Source organism: Dendrobates tinctorius, unplaced genomic scaffold (assembly GCF_039654945.1).
Source record: "Dendrobates tinctorius isolate UK_male_01 unplaced genomic scaffold, ASM3965494v1 ptg000152l, whole genome shotgun sequence".
Classification (NCBI taxonomy): Eukaryota; Metazoa; Chordata; class Amphibia; order Anura; family Dendrobatidae; genus Dendrobates; species Dendrobates tinctorius.
The window spans coordinates 500,881-525,763 of NW_027361819.1; the positions used below are offsets into that span (position 1 = coordinate 500,881).

General features: G+C 44.1%; 1 protein-coding gene across 2 annotated transcripts in view; it reads right to left on the bottom strand.

Moving 5' to 3' along the window:
- Positions 1–24,235, bottom strand: part of LOC141050657 (uncharacterized) — a 75,628-nt gene extending 51,393 nt beyond the window's left edge. Inside the window, exons 1-4 of one of the 2 annotated variants that reach the window (XM_073547247.1) lie at positions 24,180–24,235; positions 22,123–22,343; positions 16,841–17,170; positions 2,545–2,844 (exon numbers count right to left, since the gene is read on the bottom strand). In XM_073547247.1, coding sequence (XP_073403348.1) covers positions 2,545–2,844; positions 16,841–17,170; positions 22,123–22,162 — 670 coding nt within the window. In that variant the 5' untranslated portion in view covers positions 22,163–22,343; positions 24,180–24,235. Of the gene's footprint in view, positions 1–2,544; positions 2,845–16,840; positions 17,171–22,122; positions 22,410–24,179 lie in introns of both variants that reach the window. The other variant, XM_073547248.1, reaches the window with a different exon arrangement.
- Positions 24,236–24,883: the final 648 nt, after the last annotated feature.

The window sequence follows — 24,883 nt, forward strand, 5'->3', positions numbered from 1 at the left end:
AATATACTTGACGTGAATTTGTATATACGTGTTGGGAAACAGCTGAAATCAGGAAGAGATGATGTAGGACCGGGTTTTGGCCACTAGAGGGAGACAAAGAATAGCAGGAAAAGGAGACTGTGCAGTACTGAGGTTTTGCCACTAGAGGGAGACAAAAGAATCCAGGGAAAGGACAGAACAGCAGCTAATGCTTAAGAAACTGCAAAGTCATGGTGGACGGAGTTACGGGGACTTGGGAGGGGAATCCCCAGGCAGGGGAATAAAAAGAGAGAGAGAGAGTCCCGGGGAGGAATCCAGTCCAGGAGGAGTTCAGCGCAGCTCAGCTCAGGAGGAGACTGAAGAAGGACGAGCTCCGGAAGGGACTGGAAGGAGAGACAGTCGGGGGGGTGGCCCTGACAGGATAACCGCAGGACAAAGGACGCCCGGGGTAACAGACAGATGGACTCGGCCAGGGGAAGCGCTATGGTGGTGGGCCTAAGGCAGCCGCAGTGAAAGAACCGCGAGGGACGTCGCTTTAGGGGAGAGGAGGAGGTGAAAGGTACCCGGGCCTGTGCGTAGGAGCTGTCACGGTGCAGTGGTCGTCGAGAGGATGGCCAATAAAGAGGACCTGTTTGAACGCACGTTGGTTTCTGTCTCCAGTCTGTTAGAGGCCGAAAGGGACCACCTCCAGTCGGCACACGTACCTACACATGCACTCCCTTATGACTGAAAGCCAGCAGCTCCTGGGAGGATATAAACTAATTTCCTCCCTGTAGCTTACAGTGTGACGGTCAGGTGCTAATTTAATGCTATTTATCTGCAGATTTACTCTAAATCTACAGGTAAAATTCATTTTTGGGTATTGCAGACTCCCTTTAAATAGGACACCTAGGCTCCTGATTAGCTTCCCGGTAAGCCCTCTAATTAATCTGCTGACCATGTTCCTTAATTAGCTGTTTACTTAGATCGTTGCCTCACCAAGGCTGTTGGATCCCTACGTGGATGGTTGAGCTATCCTTTACATTTTGCAAGGTTTAGCTCTTTCCAAGTCTGGAATTTGCAAGTATAGCTACATATCCATCCACGCTTATTACATGACACCCATCCATCACTTATATCGCAGCTTTACACCTTTATAGTTGTTCACAGTCTTCTCAGGTAGATTCAGTGAGAAGTGGAGACATAGCTCCCATTCCTTTTTTTATACATTCTCGTTAAATATTAAGTTTATGGAAATAATATCAAATCAGAGGACCTGTGACCAGGGCAGACGTGGACACTCTTCACTCTTTTTATTTCTGTTGCTCCACTGTGTATTACATTTTATAAATATGCCATATGCCTTATAAATATGCCATACTGTCCCTCGGGGGAGTGTCTTCTGGCTGTTCTGCATTATCACAGTGTGAACAACCAGGTATGGACTGGGGCTGAAATTCAGCACTGGCATTTGCAATCACACAGGCCCATGTTGTCCCCGTCCCCAAGCACCAGATGGGATATATTACTAATATTACACTGGATTGGAGGAAAGGAAGATTTTCTACAAGACCAATATTTCTAATGATACACGTGGCCTGCTGGGGTAAGTGACGGAGTCAGCGACTTTGTGCTTCGTCACAACTCTCAACAGTATGGATGTCTTAAGAACACTGGTTCTGTTAAAAACGTAGCAGACAAGGCAGCCCATGACCAGACAAGCCCTTCTGGCATTTGCCAGATGGCCAGTCCGGCCCTGAGAACAATGCACCCTTGGTAAAAATCAGCACCTAAATAAAAAATGCCCATATCTTTGGAACCGAATGGTTTACTAAAAAAACAAAAATTGGATTCCTCAGGGAAGCAAAGGAATGAAATAAGAGCAAAAACAAAATGTTACCACTATTAACCTGGTGACGGATCTTTTTTAAAATAAGATCTACTGTGGGAAATTCTGAGATAATCTTCGATCTCTATGGTGGGTTAGAATAAGATAACTGTGGAATAGAGATCCAAACGAAGAATAACTAAAGCTGAAACTAGAATTAAGAGCTACTGTATATTAATAAGTTATTCCAACTTTAGATATTTAAGTGGAATCTTTTACATCATATTTACAGATTACAAACAGCCATGTGGAGTGGCCATGGAATCCATTTTACGTCTAGACAAATTTAATCTAAGAATGAGTGACGTGGACCCCGTTTTTTTTTCTTATTTCTTCCCTAATGGTTCCATAGGTGAGAGCACTACCCATCAGTCCTTCATGGAAAATCTTGTGGAATTGTAATATATAACTAAGATGGAGAAGTGATAATTTTTTAACTGAAATAATGTTAAAAATCATAGTTTGGAATAAAAATATTCAGGATTGAGAGTCCTCAGTAGTTGATACCTTTTAATGGCTAACTGAAAAGATGGTAACACATTGCAAGCTTTCGAGACTACTCAGGTCTCTTCATCAGGCTAGATGGAGAAATAATTCTGAAAACCACTAACAATAAAAAGTGTCTAAAAAACACAAAAGGAAGGTCAATAAAACACCCGATATTGATATGTGGAGAAAGAGATAGTATAGTAGCTTACCCATATATATGAGCTGGAAGTGTACCTGGAGAGGATCAGTAAGATAAAAATGTCGGACTCTACATGAGAAGTTCTGCTCTCGGTCCTCCTCAGTGGGAGTGATGGTCACGGTGCTGTTCACACTGTAGGTTCTGTCCGGGTTCCTCTGTGGCTGATCCATAGTAACATCACTCAGCCTCTCTGAGCCCCTGAACCATTTAACTTCAATATCTATGGGGAAGAAGCCAGTGGCGGAGCAGCGCAGGACACTCTCCTCGTTCACTACAACTGTTCTCTCTGTGATTGTCACCAGTGGAGGAGCTGAAAAATGCAAGAATAAAACATCATTAATGTATCAACATATGTGACTGTATATGATGAATCAAGTCCAAATGTTGGATGGATGATGGAAATGATGGCTCTGGTGTTTGTTTGATTCATAATCAAGTGTAACAAAAATCCTGAGCAAATTTTTTAACCGACAGTCCACATCTACCTTCTTTTTTTAGATAAGATTATTTTTATTAAACAGTTTTAACTTACAAAATTGAGACAAGGCACACACAGTTTTAACATACAGATTTGAGACATACCTCTTATACACAACCCAACCCCCCCATTATCAAATTATAACTAATGTAACCGTGGGTCCCTTAGAATGTGACCTATAAATGTATATCAAACAGATATTCAAAACGAACATAGTTGTCACATGTGGCCAGGAATTGGTTAGAGACCAATAAAGTTCCCCGATCCAGTGTGCGGACAAACAGGTAAATGTGGAGTACTCCCAACAACATGCAAGCAGAAGGAAAATGGAGTAACCATAAACCACAAGAAGAAGTTTATAAATTGCATAGAAAATAAATCTTTATTATAACATGTTAAAATTTATCAAACATTCATAAATGTATATGAGGTAGATTGGAGGAGCAATCCAGAAAAAAACAACAAGCGAGGAGTCACCATTATAAATAAAGTATAGGACAAAAAACAATGATATAGGTGAAACTACAGCGCATTTCGCCATGGCTTTATCAAGACGCCTCACTGTAACCCCTTGATAAAGCCGTGGTGAAACGCGCATCGGGGTTACAGTGAGGCGTCCCCCTTCTTATACTGACAGCATGGTTAAGTGGCAATAAGCATACATGATATTGTGGGTATTATCCCTTGGGGCCTTATATGGTGACTATTTGCACATGGTGTAACTGCAATGTGTATGTGGTGATTCTTTGATTTTGGCACCTTTGTGTAGCGCTTTATTGTTACAATTCGGGCATGTTGTAATATTTTCGCAAGATTTTGCACACTAGGGTCTGCTTTGTAGTTGCACCTATATCATTGCTTTTTGTCCTATCCTTTATTTATAATGGTGACTCCTCGCTTGTTTTTTTTTCTGGATTTCTCCTCCAATCTACCCCATATACATTTATGAATGTTTGATAAATTTTAACATATTATAATAAAGATTTATTTTCTATGCAATTTATAAACTTATTGTGGTTTATGGTTACTCCATTTTCCTTCTGCTTGCCTATAAATGTATAGTAGAAAAAAAAACAAAAAAAAAACATTCTTAAGGGGGACAATATGAAACAAGATAGGACTTGTACAGCATAGAACTACGAACAGTCAGGCACATAGTACAAAATGAGCAATAGACATATTCATGAAACCTATTCATAAAGCAAGAGATCATATGGAACCAAGAGGGAGTAAGGGGAACCATAATTAACGAAGCATAGGGAACAGATTCTCCAGCAGCAAAATTTGGGATGGCAAACCCGGGGTGTTAAGCCAGGGGCTCCAGATTTTATCAAATTTTCCGATAGCTTTTCTTTTTATATACACTCCTTTTTCCAGCCTTATAGAACTTTTGACTTTATTAATAAACTCCTCCACCGTCGGGGGTGCAGATTGCTTCCAGTGCGAGGCAATAGTTTTCCGTGCTATATATAAAATTCTAGCCATACCGATCGCCAGCGGGTCTTCCACAGGAACATCCAGTACAATACCCAGCACACAGACCTTTGAATCAGGGAGCAATCTTGTACCATAAACTCTTGCCAATGTATTCAGAACATTATTCCAGAACTGTCCAAGCCGAGGACACTCCCAGAACATATGCATAAGGTGTGCATCAGGTAGGCTACATCGGCGGCAGCACGAGTCACTCCTTATCGCGATCTTGTGCAAGAACGCAGGCGTTTTATATTTCCTATGTATTAGATACACCTGCGATAATCTCTGGGCCTCCCATAACGAAAGACAGGGCACTGAACAAAACACATAGTCCCACTGATCATCTGAGAGCTGGCCAACATCCTCCTCCCATCTAGCTTTGGTGCAAAGAGGGTACTTATCGTGGAATGCATTGAGAAGTATTCTATAGATGGAGGAAATCAGTCCTCTTCTGGAGCCCAAGCCCCCCACTAACATTGTCAAGGGATTAGGGTCTATACTAAGATCTCTAGTTTTGATTTGAGCTGCCAACGCATGTTGGAGCTGTAAAAATCTGTAGGAAAACCTATGAGGAATGTCAAATTCAGTGCGCAGTTGTTCAAACTGTTTTAATGTATTAGACTGAATGTGTGCCACCATCATCACCCCCTTCGCCTCCCAATCAGAGCACCCTTCTAAAGTTCCAGAAGACTAGGATTATGCCACAATGGTATAAACAAAGAGCAATCAGAACCACCCAACAGGTGCTTTCCTCTATCCCAAACCTTATAGATCATGGCCAGAGTTGGAGCTTGAGATAATTTGTTTCCCCCTCCCCAGGCGTCTACCATATACATTGGTACTCTCCAGGGGCTATTCTGAATTGCCAGTCGCCCATTTTTCTCCAGTGCACCACACTGATCCCAACCCTTCAGTTGCTGAATCTGAGCCGCCAGATAGTAGATGCAAGCATTCGGGATAGCCAGCCCCCCATTTGTTTTTTCTCTTTGTAGGTACTCCAGACGGATTCGAGCCTGCTTTTTTCCCCAAAGTAATTGTCTGAATAACCTATGAGCCCACTGAAAGCACCATGCCGGGATCCACACCGGGGAGTTGTGAAGTATATAGAGCAGTTGGGGCAATAAAACCATTTTGATGAGATTTCCTCTCCCAACAACTGATAGGGGAAGTCTACACCATGCATCAATTTTAGTTACAAATCTATCTAACAGGGGTGTCAGATTAAGAGGCACATAGTAAACAAGGTTTAGCTGTAACATTGGTCCCCAGATACTTAAATTCTGTTACCAGTTTAATATTGGTTTCCTCCAACCTCTGCGTGTCTACACACAGGTCTATAGGCATAAGTACCGATTTGTTCCAAATTATAAGGAGGCCCGACCACTTACCAAATTCCTCAAGGATAACCATAACTGGTCTAATAGAGGAAGAGGCATCCCCCAGATACAGAAGCATGTTGTCTGCATAGAGCGAGATGCGTTCCTCCAGGTCCCCCCCCCCTAAATCCATGCACTTCCTTAGAGGCCCTAATAATACATGCTAAGGGTTCAATAGCGATGGCAAATAGGAAGGGCGATAGAGGACATCCCTGTCTTGTTCCCCTCCCCATCGCCACCACCCCAGACTACTCACCATTGACCCTAATCCTAGCTGACGGACCATTATAGAGTAGCTTAATGAGGGCCAAGAACTTAGAGCCAAACCCCATTCTTTCTAAAATCTTCCAAAGATAACTCCACTCAACCGTATCAAAGGCCTTAGCTGCGTCGAGCGATAGCACCGCCCTGGCCCCCGCCTCAGGAGAACTTAACTGCATATTGAGGAACAACCAACACAAATTAATGGCAGTAGACTTCCCCGGCATGAACCCCGACTGATCCTCATGAATGAGCCCACCAATAACCTTAGCCAGTCTGACCGAGAGAACTTTGGCAAGAATTTTAACATCCGTCTGGAGTAGTGATTTGGGCCTGTAAGATTCAGGATGGAGAGGATCCTTACCCTGCTTAAGGATGACCACTATAATAGCCTCTAGCATGAACGGAGGGAGCTGACCCTTATCACTTGCAGATTGAAGACTTTTAGCAGCAGAGGCAGTAAAACACTACTGAAGCGTTTGTAAAATTCACCAGGAAACCGTTCGACCCTAGGGCCTTCTCATTCGGAAACCGTGAAACCGCATAATCCAGCTCCTCAATCGTCAGGGGCCTATCCAACTCCTCAACTGCCTGCTTAGAAAGTTTAGGAAGTTTTATCTTAGACAGATATGTGTCCATTTCGCCCTCGCAAGGCGGGGCCCTAGAAGCATACAGTTCAGAATAGTACTTTTTAAACTCTGCTAAGATGTCCTTATTATCTGTGATAGTTACCCCCTCTGTATTATGTAAACTCGATATATGGGCCAAGCCCTCCTGTGCCTTAATAACAGAAGCCAATAGGTGTCCCGTACTTTCTCCCGCCTCAAAGAACTTCTGCTTACAGAAAAAACGTTTATGCTCAGCTTTGTCAAGTAAATGGTCCGAGTATACTTTCTGAGCCTCCTCCCACTGCCTCCTACTGGAGTCTGATAGTGTATTAGTAAATTCAAGTTCATATTTATCTACCTCTTCACGGAGGAAGGATGTCAACCTTCTGGATTTGGACTTAAATTGGTAAATTTCTCTTGAAAGAACCCCTCTACAAAAAGCCTTAAGAGCATCCCAGACAATGTTTAGCGGGGCGGTGTCAATATTATGATGTAGATATTCCTTAATACACCCTTCTATAGTATTCCCATTAATCAGAAGAAGCCAATTTGGGTTTAGCCACCATGGGGCCCAACTCCTCACTCTGTCAGCTCCCCATCTCAGCTGCACTCTAATGGGTGAGTGGTCCGAAACACTTCTTGTTAAGTATTCGACCTCGGCCACCAGAGTCAGCATCGAATCAGAACCTATCGCCAAGTCAATTCTTGACAATGTGTGGTGGGATGAGGAGTAACAGGAATAGACTTTAAGTTTAGGATTTTTTAACCGCCAAATATCATGAAGACTCAACTGAGTAAGTGCAGCAGCCATTTTCATGGGGGGGAGAGCTCTGATATATTGCCTGAGTGGAATTTATCCCAGAAGGGATGGAGGTAGTTGTTAAAGTCCCCCAACATTAGGACTGGGGCAGGAGGGCTTTTGGTAATAAAAAGAGATATTTTCCTAAGAACTTCACCAGAGTAGGGGGGTGGGATGTACATATGAATACCATAAACAGAGCAGACCAGATAAACATATCTTCCATCTGCATCAATAGAAGAGCTGTCACACACAAACGGGATGGAGCGATGAATTAGAATGCTAACCCCTCGAGCATGCGCGGAATACACTGAGTGGAATGACGCACCCACCCAGGGGTTTCTAAGTGTCTGGAGATTGTCCCTGACTAAAAGTGCTTCTGTCAAGCAAACAATAGCTGGGTGATATTTACGGATGGATTAAAAAATTGCATACCTTTTATTGGCGTTGCGCAACCCTCTTACGTTTCAGGCCAATAGGTTCACGTTTTGAGCCATATCATATTTATATAATTGTTTACCAAAATATCCAAATTATCTAAGTTGAATATGCCTGCATAATATAACTGAAACCTGGGCCCCCTAGGGAGCATCTGTTCCATACTGAAACCCCCACACACAAACTCAAAACAATATCCACACAACAAAACATTTCTCTCTAGAAGAGAGATTAGGGGCCTTTCAGAAAACTAGGCCAACACCGCAGTTAAGGCAGTGTGTCATGCACATAGGCAGGTACAAAAATGTCCACACAGGGAGACCCGCCATCCGGCGGGATTAGCTGGCACTCAGCTCCTCCTCAAGTTCAAGTCAACCAAAAATCTGCGCAAGTTTTGGTGTGGTAGGAGAAACAATTTAAGGCAATCCCGCATATCATCCAGATCCACAGCTGCAAGGATGAAAAAATCCAAGTGCAAGTGGATATGAGAGCCACCGGCTTAGCAACAGATGCCGTACAAGTTGCCAGAACGTGCTGGTGTCAATGTATGCGCCTCCGTAAGTCTTTCTCGTTATCATCAATCCAGTCCAGGGCGGGTTTTGGAGAGTCAAAAAAATGAGTAGTCCCCTTGGCCACCACACGTAGCTTGGCTGAGCAGAGCATAGCATAGGGAATTTGGATATTCCTCAGACGTTTCTTGATATCTAGAAATTGCGCCCTCTTTTTCTGCACCTCCAGGGAAAAGTCTGGATATATAGAAACCCTATTGCCATCAATGGTGAGTTCCTGAAGTTCTCTAGCCCACCTGAGGATGGCATCTCTATCTTTGTAATGCAGGAGTTTCAGGAGAATGGGCCGTGGGGGTGTCCCAGGTGGGGGAGGTCAAGCCGGGACCCTATGCGCCCTCTCTATGGAAAAAAACAGGGAGAGAATGTCCTTTCCCATGGCACCTGTCAGCCATGTCTCCAGAAAGGCAGCTGGATTTTGGCCTTCCGCTCTCTCCGAGACCCCCGCCAGGCGCAGGTTGCCTCTGCGAGAGCGATTTTCCAAATCATCAACTTTGCTGATCAATACAGATATATTGTGGATAGCTCTACCCAGGTCTCGAGTCACAGGGGTCAATTTATCTTCAGTTACGCCCACTCGCCTCTCCAACTCACCCACTCTCTCATTCACTGTGTGTAGATCATGCTTTATACAGTATATGTCCGCTTTCATCTCTGCCATCTGAGTGGTTACATCCTTCAGAGTGGAATTACAGGAATTGATTGCTGCTAGGATCTCACTCAGCGTGGGTTCAGACATCGAGGAGTTAACCTGTGAACTGTCTTTCTTGGCCTCTGCATTCTTCCTGCTAGTGGTATCAGCCTGCTTTGTGGAGCTAACAGGGACTTTGGTACTCACAGTCTCTGCAGATAATTAACCCCTTAAGCCCCAAGGGTGGTTTGCACGTTAATGACCGGGCCAATTTTTACAATTCTGACCACTGTCCCTTTATGAGGTAATAACTCTGAAACGCTTCCATGGATCCCGGTGATTCTGACAGTGTTTTCTCGTGACATATTGTACTTCATGTTAGTGGTAAAATTTCATTCATATAACTTGCGTTTATTTGTGAAAAAAATGGAAATTTGGCGAAAATTTTGAAAATTTCACAATTTTCCAAATTTGAATTTTTATGCCCTTAAATCACAGAGATATGGCACACAAAAAACTTGATAAGTAACATTTCCCACATGTTTACTTTACATCAGCACAATTTTGAAGCCAAAATTTTTTTTTGTTAGGAAGTTATAAGGGTTAAAAATTGACCAGCGATTTCTCATTTTTCCAACACCATTTTATTTTTACGGACCACATCACATTTGAAGCCACTTTGAGGCGGTCTATATGATAGAAATTACCCAAAAGTGACACCATTCTAAAAACTGCACCCCTTAAGGTGCTCAAAACCACATTCAAGAAGTTTATTAACCCTTTAGGTGCGTCACAGGAATTTTTTGAATATTTTAAAAAAAATGAACATTTAACTTTTTTTCACTAAAAAAATACTTCAGGTTCAATTTTTTTTATATTACCAAGGGTAACAGGAGAAGTTGGACTGCAAAAGTTATTGTGCAATTTGTCCTGAGTACGCTGATACCTGATATGTGATCCCTGTTTCGGCGCATGGCAGACCTCAGCAGGGAGGAGCGCCGTTTGACTTTTTCAATGCAAAATTGGCTGGAATTCAGATCGGACGCCATGTCGCGTTTGGAGAGCCCCTGATGTACCTAAACAGTGGAAACCCCCCCAAGTGACCCCATTTTGGAAACTAGACCCCCAAGGAACTTATCTAGATATGTGATGAGAACTTTGAACCCACAAGGGCTTCACAGAAGTTTATAACGTACAGCGGTACAATTAAAAAATCATATTTTTTCCACAAAAATGATCTTTTCACCCCCAATTTTTATTTTTCCAAGGGTAAGAGGTCCCTAAAAGTTATTGTGCAATTTGTCCTGAGTATGCTGATACCCCATATGTGGGTGTAAATGACTATTTGGGCGCATGGCAGAGCTCGGAAGGGAAGCAGCGCCATTTGACGTTTTTGGCTGGAATTGAGATCGGACACCATGTTGCGATTGGAAAACCCCTGATGTACCAAAACAGTGGAAACCCCCCACAAGTGACCCCATTTTGGTAACTAGACCCCCTAAGGAACTTATCTAGATGTGTGGTGAGCACTTTGAACCCCCAAGTGCTTCACAGAAGTTTATAACGACCGGGCGTGAAAATAAAAATATCGTATTTTTTCAACAAACATCATCTTTTAGTCCCCATTTTTTTATTTTCCCAAGGGTAACAGGAGAAATTGGACCCCAAAAGTTGTTGTCCAATTTGTCCTGAGTACGCTGACACCCCATATGTGGGAGAAAACTACTGTATGGGCCCACGTCGGGGCTCGGAAGGGAAGTAGTGACGTTTTGGAATGCAGACTTTGATGGAATGGTCTGCGGGTGTCATGTTGCCTTTGGAGAGCCCCTAATGTACCTAAACAGTGGAAACCCCCCACAAATGACCCCATTTTGGAAACTAGACCCCCTAAGGAACTTATCTAGATGTGTGGTGAGCACTTTGAACCCCCAAGGGCTTCACAGAAGTTTATAATGCCCAGGCATGAAAATAAAAAAATCGTATTTTTTCCACAAACATGATCAATTAGTCTCCAATTTTTTTATTTTCCAAAGGGTAACAGGAGAAATTGGACCCCAAAAGTTGTTGTCCAATTTGTTCTGAGTACTCTGATACCTCATATGTGGGAGAAAACTACTGTATGGGCACACGTCGGTGCTCGGAAGGGAAGTACTGACGTTTTGGAATGCAGACTTTGATGGATTGGTCTGCGGGTGTCATGTGAGAGCCCCTGATGTACCTAAACTATTGAAACTCCCCACAAGTGACCCCATTTTGGAAACTAGACCCCCCACGGAACTTATCTAGATGTGTCGTGAGCACTTTGAACCCCCAAGTGCTTCACAGAAGTTTATAACGCCCGGGCGTGAAAATAAAAAAATCATTTTTTTCCACAAAAATGATATTTTTGCCCCCAATTTTTTATTTTCCTAAGGGTAACAGGAGAAATTGGACCCCAAAAGTTGGTTTGCAATTTGTCCTGAGTATGCTGATACCCTATATGTGGGGGTAAAACACTGGGCGCATGGCAGAGCTTGGAAGGGAATGAGCACCATTTGACTTTTTCAACGCAGAATTGGCTGGAATTGAGATCAGACGCCATGTTGCATTTGGAGAGCACCTGATGTGCCCAAACAGTGGAAACCTCCCAATTATAACTCCAACCCTAACCCCAACACACCCCTAACCCTAATCTCAGCCCTAACCCTAGCCCTAACCCTAGCCCTAACCCTAATCCTAATGGGAAAATGGAAATAAATACTTTTTTTAATTTTATTATTTTTCCCTAACTAAGGGGGTGATAATGGGGGGTTTGATTTACTATTTATGGCGGTTTTTATGTTTGGCGGCTGTCACACGCTAAAAGACGCTTTTTATTGTAAAAATAGTTTTTGCATCACCACATATTGAGAGCTATAATTTTTCCATATTTTGACCCACCGAGTCATGTGAGGTCTTATTCTTTGTGGGATGAGTTGACGTTTTTATTGGTACCATTTTCGGGCACGTGACATTTTTTGATCGCTTTTTATTCTGATTTTTGGGATGCAGAATGAACAAAAACCAGCGTTTCATGAATTTCTTTTGGGGGGTGCGTTTAGGCTGGTTTCACATTAGCGCTTTTTAAGCGCACGCACGGCCGGGGGTAGCTCCGCCCCCGAGCTGGCTCTCTGCCCGGCGTGCCCGCCCCTTGCTTGTAGCGCCGCCTCCTAGCGCACAGTGGCGCCTGTGATCGGCGCACCCTATCTTTAGCATAGGGTGCGCAGATCGTGCGCAGGCCGTGCGCTAGTTGCGCTTTGACCTGTGCTGCGTACTTTTGACGGTGCGCCGTGCGCGCAAAAATCAAACTTTTCGGATTTTGGCGCGCACGGCGCACCGTCAAAAGTGCGCAGCGCAGGTCAAAGCGCAACTAGCGCACGGCCTGCGCACGATCTGCGCATCCTATGTTAAAGATAGGGTGCGCCGATCGCAGGCGCCGCTGTGCGCTAGGAGGCGGCGCTACAAGCAAGGGGCGGGCACGCCGGGCAGAGAGCCGGCTCGGGGGCGGAGCTACCCCCGGCCGTGCGTGCGCTTAAAAAGCGCTAATGTGAAACCAGCCTTACACTGTTCCGCGTGCGGTAAAATTGATAAAGCGGTTTTATTCTTTGGGTCAGTACGGTTACAGCGATACCTCATTTAGGTGGTTTTTTATGTTTTGTCGGTTGTTTGCAAAGAAAATAATTTTATATAAAAAAAAATTATTTTTGCATCGCTTTATTCTGCGAGCTATAACTTTTTTACTTTTTTGCGGATGACGCTGTGTGGCAGCTCGTTTTTTGCGGGACACGATGACGTTTTCAGCGGTACCATGGATATTTATATGCGTCTTTTTGATCGCGCGTTATTGCACTTTTTGTTCGGTGATAAGATAATAAATCATTATTTTTTGCTTCGTTTTTTATTTTTTAAGGGGTTCTCTAAAGGGGTTAACGGGACAATTTTATAGGGCGGGTCGCTACGGACGCGGTGATACCAAATATGTGTACTTTTATTGTTTGTTTTTTTTCAAAAAATGAATTTATTGGGGAATATTTTTTTTTTTTACTAATTTATTTAGCGATTTTTTAAAATTATTTTTACACTTTTTTTTACTTTAGTACATAGTCCCAGGTGGGACATCACTGTCCTGTGACAGATCGCTGATCTGTCACATCACAGATCACTCTGACAGATCAGCAATCTGTCACAGGCAGTTCTGCAGACTTCCTCATGCCTGCGCTTTGCAGGCAGTGAGGAAGTCAGCTCCCTACAGGCCCCCGTCGCCCCGTCGCCATCTTGGATCCGGGGGCCTGTAGGGAAGGAGTCCCCCGCAGCAGCGCTGCACATTGCGCTGCCGTGGGGGGCTCAGGGAAGCACGGAGGGAGCCCCCTTCCTGCCGATGCTTCCCTTTAACCCCCGGTACACCGCGATCGTGTTTGATCGCGGTGTACAAGGGGTTAACGTGTCGGGGGCAGTCCGTGACCGCCCCTGACACATTGTGCCAGGTGTCAGCTGTGATAATCAGCTGACACCCGGCCGCGATCAGCGGCGCTCACCAGGTGGGCGCCGCTGATCGCATTAGACGTACTATCCCGTCCTTGGGAATTAAGTCCCAGGGCACATGGACGGGATAGTACGTCTAATGGCAGAAAGGGGTTAAAGCTGCTTCTCCTCTCCTTCAGGGTGTTCATGAAGAGGAACTCTGGCAAACTTCTCAAGTGTAGCACATGCATCTGAATTCCTGTTTGCAGGAGAGCAGTGTATAGTCACCATCTTACATTGTCCTCTCTTACCCCTTGCTGAGTCCATATCAGTCCTCCTGCTTTGGGAAGAAGCCACACTCATTCCCCAGATAATCTCTTTGTACAGGAGGATTTGGTGAAAGAGCAGAGGGGTCACAGATAGCAAATATCACCGGTGGCAGGATAAACACAGGCTAATCTGGGGGAGCTCACACTTTGCAGTCTGCCCTACATGCCGTCCTGGCCACGCCCCCCACATCTACCTTCTACCATCTGCCTCCACCATCCTCTAACAAAGTCCTAGCTGGTTCTTCAGTGCAGACAGTAAAGGTACTGTCACACTTAGCGATGTACCAGCGATCCCGACCAGTGATATGACGCGTTCAGGATCGCTGGTACATCGCTAAGTGGTCGCTAGTGAGCTGCCACACAGGCAGATCTCACTAGCGACATCGCTGGGGACGGGGATCGCTACTTACCTGTCACACCAGGCGATCCTGCGTCCTCCCGCCCGGCTCCACGCGTCGCTCGTCCTCACAGCAGGAAGCGCCGCAGGAAGCTGACGACGAGAAACAGTCCTGAACGTTCTCGCGCGATCAGCGATAACCAGCGGGGGAGCCGGTCGTAGGTAAGTATCACACACAGCGATATCGCTAGCAATATCGCTATAACGTCACTAGTTATAGCGATATTGCTAGCGATATCTCTTAGTGTGACATGCCCTTAACTCATAGCTAGGAGACAGCACCATCTGGGCCTTGTTCATGCTACTTGCCAGGTCCTACAAGCAGGGCAGGACTGGCCATCTGGCAATTCTGGCAAATGCCAGAGGGGCCTGTCTGGTCGTGGGTTGACTTGTCTGCTACATTGCTAATGGAATCGGTGTTCTCATGACACCCATACTGTTAAGAGTTGTGATGGAGCACAAAGTTGCTGACTCAGTCACTTACCCCAGCAGGCCACGGGTCCCCGTCCCCAAAAACCAGATGGGATAAATTACTGATATTACCCTGGATGGAGGAAAGGAAGATTTACTACAAGACCAATATTTCTAATGATCCCCGTGGCCTGCTGGGGTAAGTGAAGGAGTCAGCAACTTTGTGCTCCATCACAACTCTTAACAGTATGGATGTCATGAGAACACTGATTCTTTTAGCAATGTAGCAGACAAGTCTGCCCACGACCAGACAGGCCCTTCTGGCATTTACCAGATGGCTAGTCCGGCCTTGGTGCCAGAAGATAAACCCCATGAAACTGCTTGGTCCAGGCTGTATTGGCCTTGCTGACCCAGGTCAAGGAGACAGTAGGGCACAAGATGGGAGACTGCAGCTGAAAAGGCTACTTATCCAGCAGGTTACTGGGACGCCGCATCAAAGCAAAACAAGGTGGTGATTACAGAAAGATGAGCAACCTGGGGGTGACATTGCCTATTTGGTAACTAGTTCCTTCTCAAAAGTGAAAAGTACCTCAGACTGTTTAGAGGAAGACATATTTTCATTCCTCGTTGAGGAGATCATCATAGTCTGCGTGGTTAGGAAAAGACACCTGTTGTCAGTGATACAGAAGGAAACCGCCTGTCAGAAAGGAGAGGCAAAGTCATACTTAACCTGGAGTGTGTCTCCCACTGCCGGAATAAGGTCCTCCTAGATCAAGAGCAGCTAAGAATCCTGTTTGAGATTAAGTCTGAGGTGTTACTCAAGTATTTGGACTGGTTAGTAGGAGAAAAGGTCTTGTCTGCAATAGCTCTGCCTGGGGAATGTTCTTGAAATGCTGAAGCAGATCCATGGGAAGAGACACTTTGTCTCTTGTGAGACAAGGTCTGCAGTTAGGAGAAGAAGTCTGCTCAAGCAACATGTCAAAAGTGGCTGAAGAACACATTTAGGTGAGATGGGCTGCAAACACTCCAGAAATTCAACTACTGATTGGGAACGGTTGGATAGGTTACTTATGGCCTGGGTCAAAGATGCAGATGGGGGGATAAGGCACTGTACACATAGGGAGCCTGGCTGAATGCAAAGCAATAATTTGTTAAACTTTGATCGCACTAAATAAGTGATGACTGCATTGTGGAGGATCTGGAGAGTGGATTTCCCAAGCAAAATTATTTTGTGTTTGGAAAGAAGCCAAAATGAGTTCAGAAGAGCACCTACTGGTACCCAGGAGGTATGGAGCCGAATAACCTCAGGACTAGGTCTCTCAATGATGGTGGTGGCAGGGAAGCAGCTAGCTATTCAGGCTTGAGACTTGTTGAGTGCAAAAGAGCTAGGACAGGATTAGATTATGCAGATGAGAGAACAATGAGGAGAGAGATTGGAGCTCAATAGAAAAAAATGAGGTAAAATATGACTCCCAGAGTATATAGCTTGAAAAGACATTTATTGGTTGAAGGAAGCCCCTGAGACCACCTGAGCATAGAGAAGCATCAGGAGATCTGGTCTAGGAGCAGTTGGAACGAAAGAGGTACACTTACACTAGCCATGAGAGAAGCTGTGGCCTGAAACAGTTGGACATTGCATGGTGACTCCTGTGTGGAGGTCGTGAATTAAGGCCAACAAAAAGAAAAGTACTGTAGGTAAGCATAGATGAGACTATTGGTCTAGGAGCTCACCCCAACAACAGGACCTTCCATCTTCTCAGGAAATGAATAAAGGGCCCCATACAAGGAGCAAGGAGAAAACACAGGCTGCCGGCAGATTACTTAGAAGAGTAACCCCTGGAGAAAAAATAACCAAGGGGGAATAAAAAGAGAAAGAAAAACAAATACTGACCCCAGGAGGGACCATGTTGGGTAAAGGACCATGAGCCTAAGATATTAGAAGGGTACAAAAGTTTAATGATGGACTTTTGATGTTATATATGAGTACAAAACAGTCCTACTTAGTTGGGTGAGTGCAGTTGGTTATTTCTGATTCAGCTCTGTTATTGCGGCCTCACCTCCAACATCCAACCAGAGCCTCTTCTCCCTCCTCTCCGAGTTATAGATCACTGAGCACTTGTATCTTCCACCATCGGATATTCTTATATTAGAAATAGTCAGGTTAGCTACCCCGGTTAGTAATTCTTCTGTGCTCAGAGAATGTCTAGAATAATTTGTCCTCACAGTTTTGTTATAGCTCAGGATTTCCTTATCTAGGAAGTACCAGAATATTGTGAGATGATTGAGATCTACAGGAGGATTGTCCACTGTGAACAGACAAGGAACCCAAGCGTCAGATCCCAGCCTGGCAGCATTTGTGGATGGTCCGGTCAGCTCTAGTGACGACACTGTGGACAATAACAGATATAGTCCATTACTGAAGAAAGTATACATCACAAACTAATGACACATTCCGTTCTCTTTCACATTAATACTGTAAATATTAGTGTTTCCTAGCACAGGCGTTAGGAACATTGTTTTGGGTTATGTTAATGTTTCCAAAAATTGTGAAGGCAAGAATACTGCAGCCAATGGAAACAACTGAAACAATGACGACGTATATAAGCGAGTAGAATAAATACAATTCTGTGTCATATAATGTCATGTAATATTTCCATAGTGAAGCATGTAGTAAAAATGACAATCTCTTAAGAAGCTCAGTCATAGAGAGTCTTATGTCTTTTTGAACACAAGCTAAAGGAAGCGTCCTTTTTATTTTTAAAAATCTACTATAATTTTTTTGTTATGATTCTGCCCCCAACACATGTGACAGTTTGCAGTGCAGGGAGCTGTTGCCATAATCTATTGGAGATAACGCGTGCCGTGGTCTGTTGAATGTCTGCCACATCTGATCATTGAAATTCATTAAGGTGTCCACAGTCGGTCAACAGCTATTCGTCCCAAATCCCCCACTCTCACCTACAAAGCTCGTGACAGTTGTGTACCACCCTACATCGTCTCCCGAATCTCTTTTACCACTCTACCTTTGCTCTCTGTTTTGCTGTTGACCTAAGACTAACATCCTCGATAATCCAAACCTAACATTTCATCTCCAGATCTCTGGCATGCACTATCACGGACAATGTGGTTATTTCTCAGCAGTGGCATAACAAGAGTCTAATGGACCCTAGTGCAAAATTTGGACCTGGGCCCCTACCTTCATTTTGGGTCTTTGTAGCATTCTAAATCCTTCAAAGACATATGTATTCCCCCTCCAATAATGTAGTAATGTCCTGCATACTATACTAATGTCACCCATCCTGGGTCTCTTCCTTGTATAATGTGTTTCATCCAGGGCCTATTTTGGTAATAATGTCACCCATCCTGTGTCCCTTCTAGTAATAATGTCCCCATCATGTGTCCCTGCTAGTAATAATGTCCCCCATCATATGTCCCTTCTAGTAATAATGTCCCCCATCCTGTGTCCCTTCTAGTAATAATGTCTCTCATCCTGGGTCACTTGCAGTTATAATGGCTAACATCATGTGCCCCTTCTAGTAATAATATCCCCCATCATGTATCCCTTCTAGTAATAATGTCCCCATCATGTGTCCCTTCTAGTAATAATGTCCCCCATCCTGTGTCCCTTCTAGTAATAATGTCCCCCATCCTGTGTCCCTTCTAGTAATAATGCCCCCCATCATGTGTCCCTTCTAGTAATAATGTTCCCCATCCTGTGTCCTTTCTAGTAATAATGTCCCCCATCATGTGTCCCTTCTAGTAATAATGTTCCCCATCCTGTGTCACTTCTAGTAATAATGTCCCCCATCTTGTGTCCCTTCTAGTAATAATGCCCCCCATCATGTGTCCCTTCTAGTAATAATGTTCCCCATCCTGTGTCACTTCTAGTAATAATGTCCCCCATCCTGTGTCCCTTCTAGTAATAATGCCCCCATCATGTGTCCCTTCTAGTAATAATGTCCCCATCTTGTGTACCTTCTAGTAATAATGTCCCCCATCATGTGTCCCTTCTAGTAATAATGTTCCCCATCCTGTGTCACTTCTAGTAATAATGTCCCCCATCTTGTGTCCCTTCTAGTAATAATGTCCCCCATCCTGTGTCCCTTCTAGTAATAATGTCCCCATCATGTGTCCCTTCTAGTAATAATGTCTCTCATCCTGTGCCCCTTCTAGTAATAATGTCCCCCGTCCTGGGTCACTTGCAGTAATAATGTCCCCTGTCATGTGTCTCTTCTAGTAATAATGTCCCCCATCCTGTGTCACTTCTAGTAATAATGTCCCCCATCCTGTGTCACTTCTAGTAATAATGTCCCCCATCCTGTGTCCCTTCTAGTAATAATGCCCCCCATCATGTGTCCCTTCTAGTAATAATGTCCCCATCATGTGTCCCTTCTAGTAATAATGTCCCCATCTTGTGTACCTTCTAGTAATAATGTCCCCCATCCTGTGTCCCTTCTAGTAATAATGTCCCCCATCCTGTGTCCCTTCTAGTAATAATGTCCCCCATCATGTGTCCCTTCTAGTAATAATGTTCCCCATCCTGTGTCACTTCTAGTAATAATGTCCCCCATCTTGTGTCCCTTCTAGTAATAATGTCCCCCATCCTGTGTCCCTTCTAGTAATAATGTCCCCCATCTTGTGTCCCTTCTAGTAATACTGTCCCCCATCATGTGTCCCTTCTAGTAATAATGTCCCCCATCCTGTGTCCCTTCTAGTAATAATGCCCCCCATCCTGTGCCCCGTCTAGTAATAATGTCCCCTGTCATGTGTCTCTTCTAGTAATAATGTCCCCCATCATGTGTCCCTTCTAGTAATAATGTCCCCCATCCTGTGTCCCTTCTAGTAATAATGTCCCCATCATGTGTCCCTTCTAGTAATAATGTCCCCATCCTGTGTCCTTTCTAGCAATAATGTCCCTCATTCTTGGTCAATTGCAGTAATAATGTCCCCCATCATGGCCCCTTCCAGTTATGATGTCCAACATACTTGGCCCTTTCCTGGTGTAATGTCCTCCATCCAGATCCCCTTCCCGTAATAATGGATACACATCCAGGTGAAATAGATGCTGGCGATGGTGGGAACCCCTAGCACGGGCCCGGTCATGGTTGTGACTGCGATAGTTAATCCATTTCTCAGTATCCACAGTTTAAATTTTCACTGGCCTATCACCTCATCTCATTATTCTAATTATTCCCTGTTCTCATTTCCTATCTTGTCCTCAGTATCTGGTCCCTCTGATCATCTGCTTCCACACCCGCCATGCACTCAGTAGCACTTTGGTCTTACGCTACTTTCACACTTGCGTTTTTGCGCATAAATGCGCATGCGTTTTTTCCCTATATTTAACATGGGTGCGCATTGTCATGCATTTGTATGCACATGCGTTTTTTTGTAGTGTGCGCCCAGGTGCACAAAATGCATCCTGTTGCATTTTTTGTGCGTCTGACCTGTCTAAAAAAAACCGCATGCGCACGAAATTCACCCAAAAACACATTAAAGTCTATGGGAGTGCTGACGTGTGCATGGTCATGCGCACATCAGCGCAAAAAAAGCATGCGTTTTTTTGCAAAAACCATGCGCAAAAACAAGAAAACGCATTAAAAACGCATGATGTGCTTTTATGTGCGTTTACACTGCGCACGCAGCGCAGCGCAAAAAAAACGCAAGTGTGAAAGTAGCCTTACACAGATTCTGGCTGATGACTGACTTATCCAGCGTTATTTGAATATCCCTATTTATGTGTTATATCGATGGCTGGGCCGCACATGACGAGCACTTTTCTACCTTTTGTGTCCCCCCCACCCCCTCATAGACTGTAAGCTCTGGTCCTCTTTCCTCTTGGTTTGTGTTTTTCTGTAATGTCTGCCATTGTCTGTACAAGTCCCCTCTGAATTGTACAGCGCTGTGGAATATGTTGGCGCTAGAGAAGAATGATTATTCCTGTATTATTATTATCACTGACCTGTAAATACTTTCTTAGGGTAAGTTCACACTGGGCGTTTTTTCAGCATTTTTTTTCTGCAGCAAAATCTGATCTCTTGGCAGGAAAGCTACAGAAAAAGCATGTTTCCTGGTTTTCTTTGCATTTTCGCAGCGGTTTTGGAACGCTAGATTTCTGTCTTGTGGATGCTGATAAAGTTTAGTGTTGAAAAACAAAGTCCTGCTCCATAGAATCAGATCTTGGCACAAAAAACGCAGCAAATCCTGATACCTGCGTTCTTGGTGCATTTTTTCACCAACCAATCAAGTCAATGGGTGAAAAACACTGAAAAAAACACAGAAAGAAGTGACATGCTCTGTGTCCAAAAAAACATGCAAAGCACAAAATACTGATGACAAAAAACCAAAGTGTGTGCGTGAGATTTCTGAGATCTCATAGACTATGCTGATACTGTAAAACACAGTTGAAAATTAGCATAAAAAAGCAGCAAAAACGCCCAGTGTGAACTCAGCCTTAGGATATGTGCAAACGTTGCGGATTCTATTGTGCATTTTTCCGTGCGGATTTTGCTGAATCCGCAGGTAAAATGACCTGCGTTTTACCTGCGGATTTTCTGCAGATTTCCTGCGGATTCCACCTGTGTTTTTACACCTGCGGCTTCCTATAATGGAAGAGGTGTAAAAACGCTGCGGAATCCGCACAAAGAATTGACATGCTGCAGAAAATAAACCTCAGAAAATCTGGGCGGAATTTTCCACAGCACGTGCACAGCGGTTTTTGTTTTACATAGACTAACATGGTGCTGTACACCGCATGAGATTCTGCTGCGGATCCGCAATGTGTGCACATACCCTTAGTGTGGGAGATTTACTTCTGGTTATCAGCCCCTCCCTATATTATCCTATTTAGGCCGGGATCACACATGCGAGACACACGGCCGTCTCGCATGTTAATACCCAGCACTGCCACCGGCACTTGGATCGGAGCGTGAGGCCACATAACAATAGAAACATAGAATCGTAGAGTTGGTCGGGACCTCCTGGGCCATCTGGTCCAACCCCCTCCGCTCCCGAGTGCCAGCGGCAGTGTCAGGTATTAACATGCGAGACTCGGCCGTGTTTCTCGCATATGTGATCCCGGCCTAACTCCAATTATGGGATTAATAAAATCACAGGAACATCTAAACCAAACCATAAACAGTTAATGCAGAGTCACGCCCAAACCATTACACCTGTCTTATTACGGTTCTCGGTGTATTAGGAAAGTTCATACAGAATCCGTATAATACGGACGTCGCTGTCAGGGAGGAATCGTGATCCGACCGCCTCTGTCCAGAGATAAATTATTGGGGTTTGTTCTCACAAACCTTCATGGGAAGAGAGAAGGGGAAGCGCTGACCTGAGGGAGCGAGGAGCAGGAGGCTGAGGAATCCCTTCATGGCCGCGCAGTTCTTCTCCTGTAATTTCTCGCTGTTCCCGGGATTCCCTGAAATGATCCGACTCTTCACAGATCAGATTTTCTCCTTGGTCTCTGATTCCCAGGGCAGATATGATCCAGCTCACAGCAAGGCCGACGACACTTCCCAAATAACTTCCCAAATATCTTTCACTTTCTCTTTCCTATTTGGGAAATCAGCATTAGGCCGGAGTCACATTAACGATTTTAAAATCGGTCCGATTTTGTTCCTGCAAAGTCAGACGAGTATAATGCGAGTGTCAAGCGTTTCTCATGCGAGTGCAATCCGATTTTTCACACCTGGTATCTGATTTACATCCGATTTCAGTGCGATTTTAACACGAGCTTTTACATAAAACAATTCTCTATGTCATTTACACATCGCTTTCAGAGGAAATATTCTTCAAAACACACAGACACATACAGGAGCTTCTCACAAAATCAGAATATCATCAGAAAGTGAATTTATTTCAGTTCTCCAATACAGACAGTGCCTCTCCTCTATTCTATAGAGTCATTACACACAGAGGGATCTATGTCACGGGGTTATTTCTGGTAATGTTGATGATTATGGCTTACAGCCAATGAGAACCCAAAAGTCATTATCTCAGGAAATTAGAATATTTTATAACACCAGCCGGAAAAATGATTGTAAAATCCGAAATGTCCTCCTGAAATGTATGATCAGTAAATGCACTCAGTACTTGGTCGGGGCTCCTTTTGCATCAACTACTGCATCAATACGGCGTGGCATGGAGGCGATCAGCCTGTGGCACTGCTGAGGGGTTATGGAAGCCAAGGTTGCTTTGATAGCAGCCTTCAGCTCATCTGCATTGTTGGGTCTGGTGTTTCTCATCTTCCTCTTGACAATATCCCGTAGATTCTCTATGGGGTTAAGGTCAGGCACCTTATCAGCTTGAGAATACCAGCCCCCAGCTGTCTGCTTTAGCAAGGCTGGTTGTAAAAAATGGGGGGACCCCACGTCTTTTTTTTAATTATTTATTTAAATAATAAAAAAACAGCGTGGGGACCCCTCTATTCCTGATAACCAGCCTTGTTGAAGCTGACAGTAGGGGTTGCAGCCATCAGCTGTGAGCTTTGCCTGGCTGGTTACCAAAAATGCAGGGGAACCCCATGCTGTTTTTTTAATAAAATTATTTATTTACAGCACAGGAGCGGATGATGAATACTCCCATCAGCCGCTCCTGTGCTCCGTTATTAGCAGCAGCAGGTGTCGGATGATGGGAGCTGTAGTCCCATCAGCTGACACCAGTGACCGGAGGTAAACTTTATACCTCTGATCACAGCTGAGCGCTTACGATGTCTTTTGACAGCGTGGGAACCGCGGCTCTCTAACAGGCAGGGATGATTTCACTGTCGATCCGAAGCGGTGATTGCCGCTCAGTCATGCACATGACAGCATTGCAAACACTGGATGTCTGGTCGGGGCTCGGGTCCGGGTACTGTTCTGGTGCACAAACACAAACTTTTTGTAACTGTTTGGCTGAACCTGCCGGACCTGAACATCCAGGTGTCCGCCCGTCTCTACACATGTGGGAAATGTTACATATTAAGTATTTTCTGTGCCATATCTCTGTGATTTAAGGGCATGAAAATTTAAGGTTGGAAAATTGTGCAATTTTCACCAAATTTCCATTTTTTTCACAAATAAATGCAAGTCATATCAAAGAAATGTTACCACTATCATGAAGTACAGTATGTCACGAGAAAACAATCTCAGAATCACTGGATCCATTGAAGAGTTCCAGAGTTATTACCTCATAAAGTGACAGTGGCCAGAATTGTAAAAATTGGCCCGGTCATTAACATGCAAACCACCCTCGGGGGTAAAGGGGTTAATGTTTTTAAACCAAAACAGTAAGGTGCAATAAATACAAGAGCCTCAAAAGCTCATGCCACCACATGTAATATACTATCAGTAGACACACAGTGTAGATTTGTAACCACAGTAAATAAAGTGCATAATGAGTTTATGTTACCAGGGACTGCTGCATCTCCCACCCTAACGCGCGTTTCGCCTATTCTTCGTTTCCGGGGGCCTGCTCAAATGGATAGGCTCATGATTATTTAAAAAGCCTGTGAACCAATCCGAAAATGCCTATACTGACATGTGATGTTTGTGTCAAGTGGTGGCTAATCCCGATAATTAACATCCCATGCCGTCATGGCTGTGTAAACTGAACTGCTCCGGGCCAATTTATTAAATTCTGACCAGTGTCACTTTATGTGGTGATAACTCTGGAACGCTTCAACAAATCCCAGTGATTTTCAGATTGTTTTTTTCGTGGCACATTATAATTTATGATAATGGCAAATTTAGATTGATATGTTTTGTGTTTATTTATAAAAAAAATCAGAAACTTGACAAAAATGTAAAAAAAAAAATTGCCATTTTCAAACTTTAAATGATTATCCCTTTAATCCAGATAGTCATGCCACATAAAAACATTCATAAATAACATTTCCCACATGTCTGCCTTACATCAGCACCATTTTTAAAACTCTAGTTTATTTTATTAGCCTTTTAGGAGGTTTAAAAATGTAGCAGTAATTTTTCATTTTTTTCAGGGAAATTTACAAAATTTATTTTTTTGAGGGGCCTATCCAGGTTTGAACGGACTTTGTGGGTCCTATATATTGTAAAACCCCAAACGTGACACCATTTTAAAAACAGCGCCCCCCC